Genomic DNA, 19,503 nt, shown 5'->3' with positions numbered 1-19,503 from the left:
TATATATTCGGGTTTACATCCACTTTAAGCTAATAACAAAGGATAACTGGAGGAAAAAGTAAGTGAAACCTTCAAGGTGTTTCTAAAGGCAGAAGTGAGCAGAATCGTAGATACGTTACACCGCCGCAAGTTTTCATCGGAAGTGCCTGATTCACAAAGCACTTGCGAGAAAACTTACGCCGGCGGCCTCCGGCGTAAGCCCGCGTAATTCAAAGGGGCGTGTGCCATTTAAATTAGGCGCGCTCCTGCGCCGGACCTACTACGCATGCTCCGTTTTGAAATTCCCGCCGTGCTTTGCGCGAAGTGACTTCATTTTTTCGAACGGCGACATGCGTAGCGTACTTTCGTATTCCCGGACGTCTTACGCAAGAACAAAAAAAAATTAAATTTCGACGCGGGAACGACGGCCATACTTTATACAGCACATACGTGGGCTGTGTAAAGTTAAGGCAGCTAAAACGACGACTAACTTTGCGACGGGAAACTAGACTAGCAGCGACGTAGCGAACGCGAAAAACCGCCGTGGATCGCCGTTACTACTAATTTGCATACCCGACGCTGGTTTACGACGCAAACTCCCCCCAGCGGCGGCCGAGGTATTGCATCCTAAGATCCGACAGTGTAATTCAATTACACCTGTCGGATCTTAGGGCTAACTATGCGTAACTGATTCTATGAATCAGTCGCATAGTTAGGAAGACCCTAAAACAGAGATACGACGACGTATCAGGAGATACGCCGTCGTATCTCTTTTGTGAATCTGGGCCATTATCTCTAAGGTCTCATTCACACTTGTGTGACATTTCCTTTGACTTTGGACATCAGAGTTGCATAACTCCATGATTCCCAATGATAACCATTCATATCTGTGCGACTTCAAGTTGTACGGACTTCAACATACAGTCCCTGTACTACTTTGGTCCGACTGATGCAAGTTGAGGCATATGGACCTCAAGTTTACCCAGGCATTGCCTGAAATTGTGGCAAAATCGTGTGACTTTCAAGTCGCAGTAGTGTGAAAGGGGCCCAAGTAGATTGTTTCAATGCCTTCCTGGGAATTTTCCTTTTGGGATCATATACAAACTTTATTTCTGGAATCTATCCGTATTCATCAATTCTGCAGCATGCACCTTTTTCTGTATTTATAGCACTTTTTTTTGCATTTGCACTTTAAGGCTTCATTCACACTTGGCGGACTCGTCGCTACGGAGTCCGCCTGCTCCCGTCGGCTCAGCGGGAGATCAGTCCGCAGATCTCCGCTGAGCCAACGATGACAAGCTCCTCTCTGCTCACTGAGCGGGGAGGGGCTTGTCGGGCACCGCTGTGTCCCTATGGAGCGATCTGGTGAAAACGGACAGCATGTTTTCATCAGATCTTACCCGATCTGATCCGCATGGACGGATGGGGTTGTGGCCCCCCATACGTCTGTTTTTAGCGGGTCGGATCGGGTCGGATGTCAGCGGACATGTCTCCGCTGACATCCGACGTTCCATAGCGATGCATGGAGCGGCCGTTCAGGTCCGCCGACAGACGGACCCGAACGGCCAAGTGTGAATGAGGCCTTATAGAGTATTTCATTGTTTCTCAAATCCAGTCCTCAAGGCGCCCCAACAGGTCATGCTTTCAAGATTTCCCTCAGATGAAACGGCTGTGGTGATTACTAAGGCAGTGAAACTGATCAAATCACCTGTGCAAAATAATGGAAAGCCTAAAAACATGACCTGTTGGTGCGCCTTGAGGACTGGAGTTGAAAAACACTGGAGTATTTGTCATTGAATTTCATTAGTGTATATCATAATACAATGTGAGAGATGTTGGATTGATTTATCACTGTACACATTGAGATTGATATTATAAGATTTGATTGTGTTTAATCACACTTATTTGCCAGATTTATGGTGTATGGGATAATAGATCTGCATCACTTGTTCTTTTTATTTCAATATTTCTTGGTGATTCAGCAAAACTCTGATGGCAGGCATTTTTTGTATCCTTGTGCTTCCCATCAATATCCAAGGCATTATATTTATCTCTTCTTTAATCACTTCCGGTTTATCCGGATGTCAACAGCGCCATTTAAAAATAAAAAATAAAATGTTGTCACAAGGACAGCAATAAAAGTAATAATAATTTTATTTATTTTTAAAGCAGTAATGTAGAGATAATAAAAATAAATAAATCAAAAGGCAAATGTGTGCATCAATCACACACCCACACATTGATCGTCCCACACATGAGGCTTCACGATGAACCTCAGATCATGAGCAGTAATTCTAGCACTAGACCTCCTTTGTACATCTAAAGTGGTAATCTGTAAAGGTTTTTAAAGCATCGCCTATGGATGTAGTTTGTCGCCATTGCTCGCGCATGCACAATTTTAAAGAGTGAAATGTTTGGTATCTATATAGTCGAAGTAACATTATCTTTTATGTTTTTAAAAAAATGGGTTACATATTGTAATTATTTGCATTGCAATTAGAAAAAAAGTGTTTTTACCAAAAAACTGTGTTTGAAAAATAGCTGCACAAATACAGTATCATAAAAAATTGCAATGATCACCATTTTATGCTCCAGGGTCTCTGCTTTTAAAAAAGCATATAATATTTGGGGGTTCTAAGTAATTTTATACCAAGAATTACTTACTAATTGTTACATGTAAACAAAAAGTGCCAGAAAAGGCCTGGTCTTGAAGTGGTTGCAATCCTAACAATGTGCATAGATAATCCAGTGGGGAATGTTTTTTTTTTCTCAACAAAAAGGAGTTACTCTTTAGCCACCTGACCCGGAAGGTTTTACCCCCTTCATGACCATTCAGCACTGTCCTACCTTAACTGGCAATGGTCAGTCATGCAACACTGTACGCAGCAGAGTCTGCCAGTGGACCCGCCCGCTCAGCAGGGGATCTTCCCCTGATCCGGCGTATGATAGGTCCATGTCTGCTCCACTTATGCACAGCGGATATGGATGCAGTCCGCTGTTCTCTATAGGACGGTCGGATGGAAATGGACTGTCTATTCGTTTCCATCTGACTGTTATCCAATCCTTTCCCCCGGACGGGGAATGAATCCCCATCCGTCTGTTTTTAGCAGACAGGACCAGATATTAGGTGTCAGCAGACATGTGTAGAGAGCAATGGATGGACCGATCGGGTAGGCCTAAAAAACAGACACATACGGTCCCAACAATCCATGAGTGTCAAAGGGGCCATAGAGTCTACAAACTACGGTATATAGGTTTGCAAATTAATCAAATCAATCCTGATATACTGGTCCAAAGGTAAATGAAAATGAATTTAAAATAAAGAATTTGACTTTTTTTTAATTTATTTTTTACACTTTTTTTTTTTTTTTACACAAATGCCACCAGTGCAGTACAGAATCATCAATTGAGTGGTGTGGAGGCTATCAGGGATACTGATGGTATGTAAAAAATAAAATAAAAAAACAATATTACTACTTCTGGTCTGCAAGTGGTTAAACCTAACTAGCCTTAAACACTGCCCCCTCCTAACACATATGCTGACTAATCTGTACAGTATATACTTACCTATTTTCAGCCCATTCCAGTCCAGCTCCCTTGCGTCAGCCAGCAGTGGTTGCAGGGGACAGTTAGGTAGGTTGATTAGCTCACATATTATTAGGGCTTCGTCACACCAGCAGTGTTGGGCAGCATTTTTTCAATGCCTAAACGAGGCAAATATACTTCTGTCTAATGGCTTTAACAACAACACACTGCTTTGGTGTGTGCTGCAAAAAAGCAAAGTTGTAGGATTGTAGCATTTTTGTCAAGTTGCATTTTTGTGCAGTGCAGCGTGTTCGAGTTTTAAAGCATCACTGTAGCACATAACATCAAAGTTTAGAAAACTATTTATAAAGTACTGCAATGCAGATTACCAACACACTGCAGTGCAGTATGCATTTAACCAAGCACCAGCATGCATGTTATGAAAGTGATAACACGCTCTGATGTGAAGGAGTCCTTAATTACATAAGGTATCATCAACTTTAAGTAAAATTTCATTGGTCCCTTAAAATAAAGAGAAAAGTATTAAGGATATTGTTTGCAAGCTTTGTACGTACTTCATGGAGGGCAGATGGCGTAACACAACATCAACAGCATGGACTGGGTTGGTACTTATTGGCTTGTCCAGTTCCAATGGCTCGGGGAGGGACCTTCCAGTTAGTACTTCATGCAGTAGGTGCCAGCTTATTCGAGAAACAAATTTGATGGAGACCTTAAAGGGACGATCTTTTCCTCCTTCTCCTGGTAATGTTACATCCAAATCCACCTGACAAAAAAACAGAAAACAAAATCTGTACAGATCTGTAAAGAAGGAGATGTCACACAAAGGCATAGCTCAGTAAAGTAGACATTACTCCTGCTAAATAAGAGATTCTTGTATTTAACTCTTAAAAGCTAAACTGGCAAGGAGCCACATAGAAACTTTGTTTTTATTTATATCCTTGAAATCAGTAAAATAAAAAGGGAAATCCAAAAACTTACTTTCAGCTGTTAAAAGGATATGCACATCAGCATATGGACACATGACCAATGCTCAGGCACTGCTTACCCGACAGAGGAAATCTTGAGAAGGAATGATGCTCAGAAATCGCATAACCAACAAAAAAGGTATACATGCAACCTCTTATTGGCTTTTATATACAGTTAGGTCTATATACATTATATTCATATTATATATATATATATATATATATATATATATATATATATATATATATATATATATATATAGACACTGGCACAGTTTTCATACTTTTGGCTCTGTATGCCACCAGAATAAAATAAAAATGACACAGTGCAGACTTTCAGCTTTAATTCAATGGGTTGAACACAAATATCAAGTACAAATTTTAGGAACTGCAACCATTTTTAATCACAGTTCCCCCATTTTTAGGGGCTCAAATGTAGATGGACAAATGAATATAATCATAAATAAAATGTTCATTTTTTATATTTTGTTGAGAATCCTTTACTGACAATGACTGCCTGAAGTCTGGAACCCAGGGACATTACCAAAGACTGGGTTTCCTCCTTTCTGATGCTTTACCAGGCTCTAACCGCAGAGAGCATGCACCACTCAGGCAAATCAAGGTGCAATATTGCCTCAGGTGCTTGCCCCGACTCACCACCGCCCACAGAATGTATGCAAGCAGAAGAAATGGCCATATACTGGAACAAAGTAAATGCTTGCAGATTCTTTATTTTCGCATTCCAGACAAATAAAACAGGACAAAAGTTCACACGTTTCACATGGATATACCGTGCTAGAACAAGCACGATATATCTGTGTGAAACACGTTAACTTTGGTCCTGTTTTTCTTGTCTGGCATATGACAAAGAATTTCTACAAGCATTTACTTCGTTCCAGTGTTCGGCCATCTCTTCTTCTGCTTCTTACATACAGGCTTCAACTGCAGCATTCTTCAGTTATTCTTTGTTTGTGGGACTTTCTGCCTTTAGTTTTGTCTTCAGCAAGGAAAAATGCATGCTTAATTGGGTAGAGATCAGGTGATTGACTCGGCCATTGCGGAATATTCCACAATGTTTTACAGATGACGTTGTGTGCTTTGGATCATGAGCTGTTCCAAGTCTTCTTCGCATTTTTTTCTTCCCCTCATTTTGGTACAGATTATTCTTGGTTTCGTCCATGCAAAGAATGATTTTCCAGAACTGGTCTGGCTTTTTTTTATTTTTTGGGGCAAAGTCTAATCTGGCTTTTCTATTCTTCAGGCTTATGAATGGTTTGCACCTTGTGATAAACACTCTGGGGCAGATCCACAGAGCGAGTACGCCGGCGTATCTACTGATACGCCGGCGTACTTTCAAATTTCCCGCGTCGTATCTTTGGTTTGAATCCTCAAACCAAGATACGACGGCATCTGGGTTAGATCCGACAGGCGTATGGCTTCGTACGCCTTCGGATCTTAGATGCAATATTTCGGCGTCCGCTGGGTGGAGTTCTCGTCGTTTTCCGCGTCAAGTATGCAAATTAGCTATTTCCGACGATCCACGAACGTACGAGCGGCCGTCGCATTCTCTTACGCCGTCTCTAGTCGGCTTTTTCCGGCATATAGTTAAAGCTGGTGTTTTGCGGCGTATAGTTAGACTTGCCATGTTAAGTATGGCTGTCGTTCCTGCGTTTATTTTGATTATTTTTTTTTGCGCAAGTCGTCCGTGAATCGGGATGGACGTAATTCACGTCTATGTTAAAAAATATGACGTCCTGGGGGGCGTGGCCTGCTGCGGACCAGGATGGAAGCCTGAATCCGAGCTCCGCTCCACGGCCTGGATAAAGCAACTCTCTGCGGCTGATTCTCCGGACACTTTATCGCCGAGGACGGGGGAGAACTGAGGGCACAGCAGGATATGCCCGGAAAGAAGCATTTCCCACCCGCTCCGCGCCGCCTTACGGATTACTACCCGGCGGCCGCGGCGATGCAGGGAAGCCAAGATGGCGCCGGCTCCAACGTCGGAAGCCTCGCTGATGCAGACAATCTTTCTGCTGCCCGCAGCCCCTCATCGCATACATCGGAGAGCCCTCCTAACAATAACATGAGGGATTCCATGGACACTCTGCCTCCTCCGGAGCACGCTGCAGACACCCAGCAGACGGATAGAGGTAAGAGACTAGCTACTTCCCCTATCACTTCACCTAACAAGGAACCCCTCGCTAAGAAGCAGCTATGGTCTGCTGTAGTCGCAGGGACGAATAGCACCCAGCAGACTCCCTCTCTTGCTGCCATTCCTGCTACTAACAACGCAGTCACTGAAGTCATGCTTAAATCCATGCTACTCACACTACAGCAGGATTTACATAGAGAATTGCAAATCTCTATGTCCCAAATGCATGACAGGATAGATTGTCTGGAAGAGAGAGCAGAGGTTATGGAGGAAAATCTGCAAGACTATTCTAAAGCACACAATGAAGTACTAGATGTACAAGAACACCACACTGAAGAACTCCGTCGCATTAAATTGAAACTTGCAGATTTGGAAGATCGCGCCAGACGCAACAATATTAAATTCAGGGGTATTCCAGAATCTATAAAACCTAACGAACTCACTCCTTACTTGCAACAACTTATCATGTCCTTGCTCCCTCGTATTAACGTACGTGAAGCTTTGATTGATCGGGCACACAGAATCGCGAAACCGGCACATCTGTCAGCCGACATCCCCAGAGATGTTCTGGCCCGGATCCACTACTTTCATATAAAAGATCAAACTCTTTACGCTGCCAGATCTTCAAAACCTCTTCCGGCTCCATACACCAACCTCAAGCTCTTCACTGATCTATCTCCGGCTACAATGGAAATGCGCAGAGCATTTACCCCAATTACCTCTATCCTCCAACAGAAGCAAATAGTATACAGATGGGGCTTTCCGACCAAATTGTTGGTCACTCATCAGCAACAAATCGTCCCCATTCTTACTCCAAAGGATGGGTACAAGAAGCTAACAAATTGGGGTCTGCTTCCTCTCTCTTCTCGTGACACGGGACAAAGGAGTCCCCCCCGTACCCCCGTCGAGGCAAGAATTCCGGCATCCAATCTTGCCGAAAAAACCTGAAAGGAGATCAGCCCTAGTCTTTCTCCTACTGAAGTCCGGCCTGGGTGACGTCTTTTTTTCTCTCTTTTTTTGTTGTTTCTATTTTTTTTTTTCTCCACCCCCCAGGTTAAAGTGTGCTAGGCACACCGGTTTGTTTTGCTTGTTTTTTTTTTGTTATAGTTTATTGCGGTTCCGCATATTACTTGTTATTGCTAAATATTATCCTAGTGTTTAATAACTGTATTGTGTGCCTTAATTTCGTACCATTTTCAAGTACTGCCCAGATCCACTACCTGCCTTTGTTTCTCCCCTCTTGTGCATTATAGATAGGAGTGGTCTCTTTCCTCTTGCGTGCGTTGCCTGAGTCATCTTATTGCCATGGCCCTTACGATCACCTCTTTGAATGTTAAAGGCCTGAACTCACCCTTTAAACGTAATTTACTCTGGAAAGAGGCTTTATCGCAACATGCAGATGTTTTATGTGTACAAGAGACGCATTTCTCTAAATCTAAACCCCCTGTATGTCGCCATAAAAAATATCCTCATTGTTTTTTTGCGAATGCCCCACAAAAAAAGAGAGGGGTCATGATTGCCATAAGTGCATCGACAAATTTCTTATTACATCACAGTGAGTCGGATGAGGATGGCAGATACCTGATCCTCTCCGTAACAATTAATAATCGCCCCCTTCTCATTGTAAATATATATGCCCCCAACACGGCCCAAAAGAAATTCTATACGACTCTTTTCAATAAATTGGCCCCCTATAGAACCTTACCTTTATTACTGTGCGGGGATTTTAACGACATAGTTGATCCAACCCTTGATACCTCTAGTACTTTGAGATGTCGACCTTCCGCTTTGTCTGCCCTACTCCATAGAGAAGATCTATATGACTCATGGCGATGCCTGCACGGTACGGAGAGGGATTACACCTTCTTTTCCCCCCCTCACCAATCTTATTCTAGGATTGATTTTTTAATCTCTGATAAACATTTACTCCAATCCATCACCCACTCTCATATCGGAACAATATCTTGGTCTGACCATGCGCCCATTACAATTAAATTGTCTCCCCTCTCCCAAACCCCTAGACATTCAATTTGGAGACTGAACACCTTCCTTCTCAATAACATTACGTTTGAGTCTCAAATTAAATCCGAGATTGAGGAATTTTTCCGATATAATGTTAACTCTGTAACTGATCATGCTGTTACATGGAATGCCCATAAAGCTTGCTTGCGAGGCCTATTTATTAAGCTCGGAGCCCACTCCAAAAAATTATATTCCTCTACTACAGATTCCTTCCTGAAACAAATTCGTGCCCTAGAAATAGCAAACAATCCCCTTCCGAGGGTGCCTATTTGAAATTAAAAACTCTCAGATCACAACTCTGCGACCACCTTAGAAAAGACTTTGATTATTACATTAAACGCCTTAAGTTGAAATCGTATGTGGCCGCCAACAAACCAGGTGCCTATATGGCTAGACAGTTCAAAAAACAACTCTCTAACAAACGAATTGAATTTCTCACCACTTCCCAAGGTAGGCGTATTAACAACCCATTAGATATCGCAAACGAGTTCGGGAGTTTTTACGCCAAGCTCTATAATCTTACGGATAATGAACAACCTCCTCCCCCTACCCAACATGACATCTCCAATTTTTTGTCCTCTATTTCCTTACCCTCTATTTCCCAAGAACAACTCTCTTTCCTTGCAGAACCTTTTGCAGTGGACGAAATTCATAAAATTATCAACCAAATGCCCCTACATAAAGCTCCGGGTCCTGATGGGTTCCCTAATGAGTATTACAAACATTTTGCTGACCTACTGCTCCCCCATCTCTGTAGCACTTATAACCAATTTGCATCCACAGGTCAGATCCCAAAGGAATCCCTTGATGCATTAGTGGTTACCATTCCCAAAGCTGGGAAACCAGCAGACAACCCTGCCAACTACCGCCCAATATCTCTTTTAAATACCGACACAAAGATATATGCCAAACTCCTTGCTCAACGATTAGCTAATATCATCCCACTAATTATACATCCAGACCAAGTTGGTTTTGTGCCGGGCCGACAGGCCTCGGATGGTACCAGGAGGCTTATTGACCTAATCCAATGGGTGGAGCACGATCGAACGCCTTCTCTCTTCCTATCTTTGGATGCAGAGAAGGCGTTCGATAGGGTCTATTGGCCCTACATGGAATCGGTTCTGCGCAAGTTCGGTATATCAGGTACCTTCCTATCGGCTATTTTAAGTCTATATTCCCACCCATCTGCCCGTGTATGGACCTCTGGTGTTACATCCAGCCCATTCAAAATTACCAACGGCACCAGACAAGGGTGTCCACTGTCCCCCCTAATTTTTGCCATGATAATGGAACCACTAGCCCAAGCCATTAGATCCAACCCCCTGATAACAGGTATTAAAATTGGAGATGTCGAGCACAAAATAGGTTTATATGCCGATGATGTCATCATTGCCTTAACAGATCCTATGACTTCCCTCCCCGCTGTTCAACAACTTTTAGACTCATTCAGCGCAATATCCCTGTACAAATTAAATCATAGTAAGTCCCTTATGCTGAATTTAGGCCTTGAACGCCTACATACCCAATATATTTCAAATAATTTTCCCTTTGCATGGGCGCCTAACGCCTTTCTTCCCTATCTCGGAATCCAGCTCACATTCCCGAGCAATATTTTGCTTAGAACAAATTTTGAAAACCTTGCAGGCAAGCTTTTGAGGTTGACAAGTGATATGAGTTCTGTCCCTGCTTCATGGGCAGGAAGAATTGCTCAAACGAAAATGTTCTTACTTCCACATGTCCTATATCTATTCCGAACTATCCCCCTACCAATGTCACACGCTCAATTGGGTAAACTTCAACGCATTATTAATGACTTTATTTGGCAAGGAAAAAAACCCAGAGTCAAGAGAGCTGTCCTCTTAACCCCAGTTAAACAAGGGGGTCTAGGTGCTCCGGACATTTTAGCATACTATCGGGCAACTGTCTTGGATCAGTTAAAAACATGGTGGTCGGATCATCGCCTCCCAACCTGGAAACAAATCGAAGCTACTGCACTCTCTGCAAACCTCCAACATGTTCTCGCTGCTACTTGGCTTACTTTCAAACCCACAAATAATTTCCTGGATACCATTACCGCTTCTCTAAGAGTCTGGTCGGGATTTCTGCAAATGAACCCAACTCTATCATCGTCTTCCCTCTCATTATTACCTACAGAAGCTCTTTCCCTTTTGACACCAGATCTACCCATCCAAGAATGGGTAAAGGCCGGCATTGAAAGCGTGGGTTTGCTCTTTTCACCCGTGGGCATCCATCCCTTCTCCTATCTACAACAGAAATATGGACTGTCCTCTAAAACATTCTTTGTTTATCTCCGAATAAGATCCCTCCTATCTAAACTTTCCTGGTCATCGGATAATCTCTCCTCTTCAGTACTCTTGAAATATTTTATCTCCAAGGATACCAAAGCTAAGGGCATCTCCCTCTTATATAAACTGATTACCTCGCCAAATTCGGATATACTCTTATCATCCATTCAGTATTGGTCTACCCATGTCTCTCAACCACCCCCTACCGACCTTTGGGTGAAGGCCCTTTTAATTCCCCTTCGTCTCTCACACTGCATTACTCATTGGTAATCTCTCCAGAAACTGTTCCATAAATGGTATTTTACCCCTGAACGATTGGCAAAGATATATCCGTCCACCTCATCTAAATGCTGGAGAGGATGTGGAGAAAATGGGTCTCTTTCTCATATCTGGTGGGATTGTCCGCTACTTGGTAACTTCTGGAATACAGTACAAGAACTAATCTCCTCACTGTGTGACATATCTTTCCCACTGTCCCCCTTAGACCTTCTCCTAGGCCTCTCAATCCCTTCCTGGCCTAGACACTCACAAACGATAGTAACGCACATTCTAATTGCAGCCAGACTGGCGATAGCAAGAAATTGGAAGTCAATCCAATCGCCTCTTTTAAAAGATGTCATTCGAATACTCAACGCACACTTCCTGATGGAATTTTCATTCGCAAAGGCAAATCTGTCTACAAACAGCTTTAACTCGTCTTGGGAAAAATGGATTGCTGATCACAGAAGCGCCCCACTACTTTAATTACATCTCTAGGGTCTCGCCCCATCAAGAATTATTGATGATCGTCTTGGGGTTCTTGTCCTCCTCTTTGTCCGATCCACTTTCCATTCTCCATTTGCTGGGTGGTACACGGCTCCCTTTTTTTTTTTTAGATAATGCTGATAACCTATACCAACGGATATCTATTACATATGTCCCACCACGAGCTTAATATGATTTATATGATATTCTCCTGTCTATATAAATGTATATGCAACTTTGTCTTTATTGGTATAATTCCTGTTCTACTACGATTCTTCGCAGGTGCACAATACTACAAGCTTGCTTTTCTGTATTCTCTATTCACTTCTCTTTCCTTTAATATCTATGATTGTATATTGAGCCAGGGTATGCCCAATTGGCAATGTTTTGTATACATTTCCCTTTTTCTATATAAATAAAAACCTCAAAGTTCAAAAAAAAAAAATATGACGTCCTTGCGACGGCATTTAGCGCAATGCACGGCGGGAAATTTAGGGACGGCGCATGCGCAGTTCATTCGGTGCGGGGACGCGCTTCATTTAAATGAAACACGCCCCCTACTTGCCGATTTGAATTAGGCGCCCTTACGCCATGAGAGATAGACTACGCTGCCGTAACTTACGGCGCAAATTCTTTGAGGATTCGAAGTTTAAAAAAGTAAGTTACAGCGGCGTAGCGTATCTCCCATACGCTGTGCCAGTGCAGATCTCTGTGGATCTGCCCCTCTGTATTTGCTCTCACAAAGTCTTCTCTTGATTAGAGACTTTGACAATGATACACCCACCTCCTGGAAAGTGTCTTTCACTTGTCTGGTTGTTGTGAATGGGTTTTTCTTCACCATAGAGAGGATCCTGCAATCATCCACCACTGTTGTCTTCCATGGACATCCAGGCCTTTTTATATTGCCAAGCTCACCAGTGCATTCTTCTTTACTCATGGTTTACCAAACTGTAGATTCGGTCACTCCTGAAGTTGCTGCTATCTCTCTGATGGATATCTTTTGTTTTTGAAGCCTTACAGTGGCCTGTTTCACTTGCAGGGACAGCTCCTTTGAACGAATGATGTAGGTTTATAGCAATAGATTTTAAATGCAAATACTACACTTAGAATCAACTCCAGACCTTTTATCTGTATACAGCGCTCCCAAACCACCCCAAAGATACTGCTTGGACTTTTTCTAACGTCCCGCAAGTGCACCGCCCCAGTGTGAAAGCACTCAGGCTTTCACATTCGGGCAGCATGGAAAGCAGTTTTCAGGCGCTAAAACGCCTGGAAACTGCCTCAGTGTGACAGGGATCCAAGTCTGGACTCTGACTAGGCCATGCAAGGACATTCACCTTTTTCTCCTTCAACCACTTTCTGTCAATTTTTGCTGTGTGCTTTGGGTCATTGTCATGTTGGAAGGTAAACCTTCTTCCGATGTATCTACTTTCTGGCAGAGGGTAGCAAATTTTCCTCAATTTGGTATTCTGCCCCATCCATCTCTCTTCTATCGTGACAAGTGCTCCAGTCCCTGCTGCAGAGAAACACCCCAATAACAGGATATTACCATCTACATGCTTTACTGTAGGAATGGTGCTGTATTGGATTTCCGCCAGACAGATCGTTTGGTGTTGAGGCCAGATAATTCCATTTTGGTCTTTTGTGTTTAATACTGCTTTAGGCTGGGTTCACACTATTGTGAATTGGATTCAGCTTACACCGCGTTATCGCTAAAGCAGCACTTGTTTTAGCAGCACTTTAGCGATGTTTAAGCGGTGCTTTTCGGCCGCTCGCTGGGTTAAAAATTACCGCTTTGTGGTGTTTCCAAAGCACTTTTCAGGCACTCCAGAAGTGCCCATTCATTGCAATGGGCATGTGCAGGGCTTGACAAATTTGCTTGGAATCTAAGAGCCAGCTAAAAAAGTTAGGAGCCAGGAATGTGCCGAGCCCCATCCCGCCGAGCTCGCGCGCAGAAGCGAACGCATACGTGAGTAGCGCTCGCATATGAAAGCGGTGTTCAAACCACACGTGAGGCATTGCCGTGATTGGTAGAGCGAGAGAAATAATTCTAACCCTAGACCTCCTCTAACTCAAAACATGCAACCTGTAGAATTTTTTAAACGTCGCATATGGAGATTTTAAAAGGGTAAAAGTTTGTCGCCATTCCACGAGTGGACGCAATTTCGAAGCATGACATGTTGGGTATCAATTTACTCGGCATAACATTATCTTTCACAATATAAAAAAATTGGGCTAACTTTACTGTTGTCTTATTTTTTAATTAAAAAAAGTGTATTTTTCCCAAAAAAGTGCGCTTGTAAGACCGCTGCGCAAATACGGTGTGACAGAAAGTATTGCAACGACCGCCATTGTATTCTCTAGGGTGTTAGAATAAAAAATATATATAATGTTTGGGGGCCAATTAGAGGGAAGGAGATGGCAGTGAAAACAGACAAGGGAAGCTCCATGCTGGCTGTCTTGTCATACCAACGGTCACCACAAGATGGCGCCAGATCACAGAAGGAAGCATAGGCCTGCAGAGGGCCGCAAAAGCCACAGCCTCAATTACCATCGATCACGGGAGTGGGGCTGGGCGCACGGAGACACAGGATACCCCAGCTGTGCCGCCCCAGGCGCCAGGTCACCAATTCTAGTCGCAATTGCAACCTGGCACCCGGGGTTTGTTGAACCCTGTCTTAATGCATTCTGCCTTTACAACCACTTTAAACCCCATTGAAAATCTGTGGAATGACTTGAAGACTTCAGTCCACAAACGGTCACCATGAATTTGAACTGAACATGAGCAGTTCTGCAAAGAAGAGTGGGTAAATATTGCAACGTTTAGATGAGCATTATCCCAACAGACTAAAGGTTGTATCTGAAGTAAAATTTGGTCCAATAAAATACTGACATAAGGGGGGGTGATTCTTTTTCTAACTCAATAATTCATTTTTCTTTATTTTTTTTATCTTGGGGGGGGGGCGTATGCGCGCAATCGCGGGATATGGCCGCCTAGTCCCTGCACTCTGCGCCACCGGACACTAAATCCCTGGCTGACAGAGCACTACCTGCCTGCAGACACTCCACCAAGCCCCCGGGACAGCGAACACTGCCAGGCACCCGTGGGAATGCAACGCCAGCAACAAAAGAAAACTAAACAGGCTAAACAATACAAGAGAAAAAAGGCAAGATGGTGCCCGAACCTCCTGAGCCTGATGACACCACGAGGCTCTAGGCTGCGGATCCAGCTTTATCATCAGACAGCCTGCAGCAATTCCCCACTGACCTGGTAAGCCCTGATCTGCATGACTGCAATGCTAGCCAAGTTCCGCTCCATAGCAAGATGAAATTTCCATAGCCTCTCGCAAGCTTTCCTCTGACCGCCCGCGAGGCCTTAAAGAGCTAGGCCACCACACAAATCATCTTTAGCAACGGATGGACTTCTTGACTACCACAGTGCTAGAGGGCCATGAGGATGAGGTTGACAAACTTAATGCTGAGCTAGACAGCTTACGTGACAAACTGAAGGACTCTGAAAACAGAGCCCGCAGGGACAACCTAGAATCCGTGGAATTCTGGAGGTCATAACTGACTTACAGGGCATAGCCACTGCCTTCTTCCAAGAACTGGCACCTGAGATTCCGTAGGAACTTCTGGAATTTGACCACATCGATTTATCCTGTCCTAAACCTACAGATGCACCCCCCCCAAGGGATGTCATTATAAAGTTTCACTTTTACCACACTAAAGAGGCTTTTACAAGCAGCAAGAGAACGTCCGGTTCTCCTTTCAAAATCACTCTCTCCAGCTGTGGATCTGTCCCCAGTCATGATCGCCAAAAGAAGGAACTTGAAACCATATCTCCAGATCCTGCAAACCAATGGTATTAAATACAGACGGGGGCTCCCCTTTAAACGTTTTTTCCCCACCGAGGCCACCAAGTCCAAGCATCTTCTTTGCCTGACCTGAGACGCCACTTTCAGGACTTACAACTGGATCTCCCTTCATCCCAAGAGGAACCGTCCTCCTGCCCATGGATGATACAGCCGCCGCACAAACCATCTCAGGCATCTAATCATGGCTCGCAGGCACTCTGCTCTTTTCAAGCTCAACGTTACTATGATGTCCCCAACAGCTGAGGAACTGAACTCCTACGATTCAGGTTTTCACTTTAACACGAGCCCGAGTTTTATTTCAGGCTTCTTGCCCATTGTAGCTTATTCTGGCTACGCTTATTGAGATTGACTCTTTCCCGCAGTTACCAAGAGGCTCCATAGAGCCACATTGCTGGTATCAATACTTTATATTTTTCTATGTTACTGTTATACGTTAAACTCATGAATGTTATTTTACATTTATATATGACTGGCACCCTCGGTGTGGGTTTTCCACCCTGGGTCGCCCAATTAGACAGGGGGAGGACCACCCACAGCTGGGGAGCGGGTCAATGGCTCAGACTCATTCCTGGCCCGCTAGCACATATTTAGGCTGAAGATACACTCCGAGTCCATTGCGCGCTGTTGAATGTGGCCCTATTTTTCTTTGTGTTTTTTTTTTTTGCGTGCAGCAATTAGGGATGGTCTCTGACCTACAGGACACATTCTGATCAGTTGGTATAGTCTACCACAACAGTTATTTAATAGTCGATACCAGTACTTAAGTTGCTCACTCACGCGCTGGTGGCCTCTTCTGGGCCTTCCCTGGTTTCACTCAGGAGGCCTGAAATGCGGTTAACCCAATATTTCGCTTGAGCTAGAAATTTGTTAGTTTCTTTAATAGTTTGTGTTTAATAGATTATGTTTTATCCAGTGCTCATTTCTTTGCCTTTTTAATGGTTTAAATACGCTGCAAGGGTCCGGTGGACTGATACGCCCCCCACAGAGTCGGTACTTGCTTGGGACCATGGTCCTGGCCAACCACTGACCTTTTGGTGGGTCCCTGGGTCCACATGTGGTTGCACTATTGCTTAATCCAAATATGTTACTTTCTCAGCCTTTTTGTGCCCTTTTTTCTCTCTCTCGCTCTCTCTCTTTCCTGCCATCTCTCATTTCTCTTCCTACAATTTCCACTCTTATTACCCTTCTGCAAGTCCATGGGGGTCGCTTTGAGACATTGATAAGCTCTTAACCATATAGCCACTATGACACTACACTGGTTGTCACTGAATGTTCAGGGTATGAACTCGCCTCAAAAAAGAGGGTGAAAGTATTGAAGTACCTTAAAAAGCAATATATAGACATAGCCGTCTATAGGAAACTCATTTCTCCTCTGCCTCCAGCCCTAAGAATTTTGACGCACAATACTCCCAGGTTTTCTTGGCTACTGGCCCAACCAGCCTTTCGCAAAACAGTGCCTTTTAAAGTATATTAAACAGACAGCAGACCCAGATGGTAGATACCTCCTGCTCGTGGGTACTATTCAGGATGCAGAGGTTATGCACCCAAATCCAACCCAGGACCCTTTTTGACTCATGTCTGTTCCTTATATCCCACCAAAAGGGTACCCTGCTTCTGGCGGGGGACTTTAATGTGGCCTTGGACCCTGTTCTCGACAAATACCCTTCAGAAAGGGTGGCTGCCTCACCTGAAACGTAAACTTTTTCCTACTACCTATGCTCTCATGATCTAGTAGATCTCTGGAGAGAATTACACCCCTTGAGTAAGGATTACACATACTATTCTCACCCACATCATTCTAACGCTAGAATTGATCATATAGTGCTTACAAAGCATCTCCCTTTACTAGAAGCGGTGTCTATTCTCGCTGCTCCCTGGACGGACCATGATCCCCTCCTCGTGGCCTGTTGATCCTTAGTACATAAACTGCAAAATGCCTAGTGGGTCATGAATGACTCACTATTATCTCTCCATGACATTCAGGAGGATCTGTTGAAAACCTCCATAGAATATTTCCCAGATCCAAGAACCTGAAGTTCAACAATGTATTAAAGGGGTTGTAAAGGCAAATGTTTTTTCACCTTAATGCATAGGATGCATTAAGGTGAAAAAACATCCGATCGTACCCCCCCCCCCGATTTACTTACCTGGCCCCTCGAAAGTCCCGATCGCCCCCATCATCCTCCTCGGTTCTCAGCCTGGCCATGGATTGGCTACCGTGGATGGGTTGAAAGCAGCGCAGCCATTGGCTGGCGCTGCTGTCAAAAACATCCAATGACGCGGCGCACCGGGAGCGGGGGTGAGTGATACAATCGGCGGCTATGGCCGCCGGCTGCATCACGGCAGCGCGCCCGCAAGAGTTTTCCACCATACGAGCTCGCTCGCATGAAGGTGGAAAGCTCTTGCGAGGAGGAGGAGGAGGAGATACAGCCACCGAGGGACCACAGATGACGTGGATCTGCAAAACGAGCTGCACAGTGGAGGTAAGTATAACGTTTGTTATTTTTTTTTTAAAAACATTTTTGCCTTTAGTGATCCTTTAAAAGTGGGTAAGAGGCCGGGTCCAGGTGGCTTTAACGCCATTTTACTTTAGAAAACTAGTGGATGCGTTATTGACGGCCATGTTTAATTCCATTAAAAACGGTCTGAACTTTTCCCCAGACCTTCTGACGACTAATATAGTAATGTTGCCAAAACCTGACCATGATCACTCCTCTTGGGCCAACTTCCGACCTATATCTCTAATAACGAGATGAAAATTCTCACCAAAATCCTTGCTAACCGTTTGAATTCCTTGTTCCCCTATTTAATTAAAAAAGACCAAGTTGGATTCATACCACGGAGACAGGCAGGGGATGCCATCCAGAGAATCATGCAATTACAACACCTTTCCCATAGCTGCTCCTTGGAAACTATGCTTTTGTCACTGGATGTGAACAAAGCCTTTGATACTTTGTCCTGGCCTTTTTTAATGACTTCTTTTGAGTACTACCAGTTCCGATCGCCTCATACATACTGCGAATCAATCAACGCAAGCTCTTGAAATTTATCTGGGGTTCCACCCGTCCCCAGATCAATAAACAGACCTTGTGCGCTCGGAGGATCAATGGGGGTCTTTCAGTGCCCAACCTTCAGGCCTACTATACTGTAACGGCTACCCATGTAGTGAGAGAGTCTCAGCCGTTGGAGAAGTCCTTTTCCCTGGCAAGCTGCGATATGCAGGTACCGCCGGTATATCTCATCGAACGCCCTTTCAAGAAACGAGACGGGCTACGTTTGCAGAGTCAAGCAGGACTGACTTTTAATGCCACATTTTACCTCCTTATATCTGGTTACAAACTGTACAGAAACAAATGACACTCCCCCCCCCCACCCAGGTGGGCTTCAATACACATACTTTGAAATAATGACATTCCCTTGAGCCAATCAGTCGCTAGACGTTTTGGCTCCTAAACTTAGCTTGATCAGACAATAGAATTCAATTAACCTTTAAAACAATTATCACTCACACATAATCCCCATCAGCATACACCTCACAGGAGGCTGTTACCTACACAAAAGAGAGTTCATTAGCTATGCAAAGGGACATTAGCATTCAGCAGTGAAAGAGACCCTTGTCCAATTAACCCTTTGAGCTCAGAATACAATGTGGTACATCCAATTGTGACAAGCCATGCAGTTCCTTGTAGTCCTCCCTGCATGAAGATTATCGATGTCCAGGCAGCATGCATAGGTCCGTTACACTACTCCCCTTTTGTGGAACACTCCGGCAGACCCGGATTGATCCTTTTCGGGTCAACTTGGGGATGTCCGGTCTGCTGTTAAGGTAAAAGTTCCGTTCGCCTGGACAGTCCGTCAGCCTTCCCATTGGCTTACCAGGTCGGTAGCTGATGGTGAAGGTGAATAATGGA

At 44.1% G+C, this 19,503-nt stretch overlaps 1 protein-coding gene across 2 annotated transcripts in view; it reads right to left on the bottom strand.

Annotated features, from left to right (window-relative positions):
- The window catches only part of LOC120926968 (protein argonaute-3), a 234,305-nt gene that overhangs the window by 118,647 nt on the left and 96,155 nt on the right, over positions 1 to 19,503 (bottom strand). For both annotated transcript variants that reach the window (XM_040337320.1, XM_040337321.1), the window contains exon 4: positions 4,080 to 4,288. In XM_040337320.1, coding sequence (XP_040193254.1) covers positions 4,080 to 4,288 — 209 coding nt within the window. The remainder of the gene's footprint in view (positions 1 to 4,079; positions 4,289 to 19,503) is intronic.

Source organism: Rana temporaria, chromosome 2 (assembly GCF_905171775.1).
Source record: "Rana temporaria chromosome 2, aRanTem1.1, whole genome shotgun sequence".
NCBI classification, from domain to species: domain Eukaryota; kingdom Metazoa; phylum Chordata; class Amphibia; order Anura; family Ranidae; genus Rana; species Rana temporaria.
The sequence above is the reverse complement of the archived record's forward strand: the minus strand, read 5'-3'. Positions and strand labels throughout refer to the sequence as shown.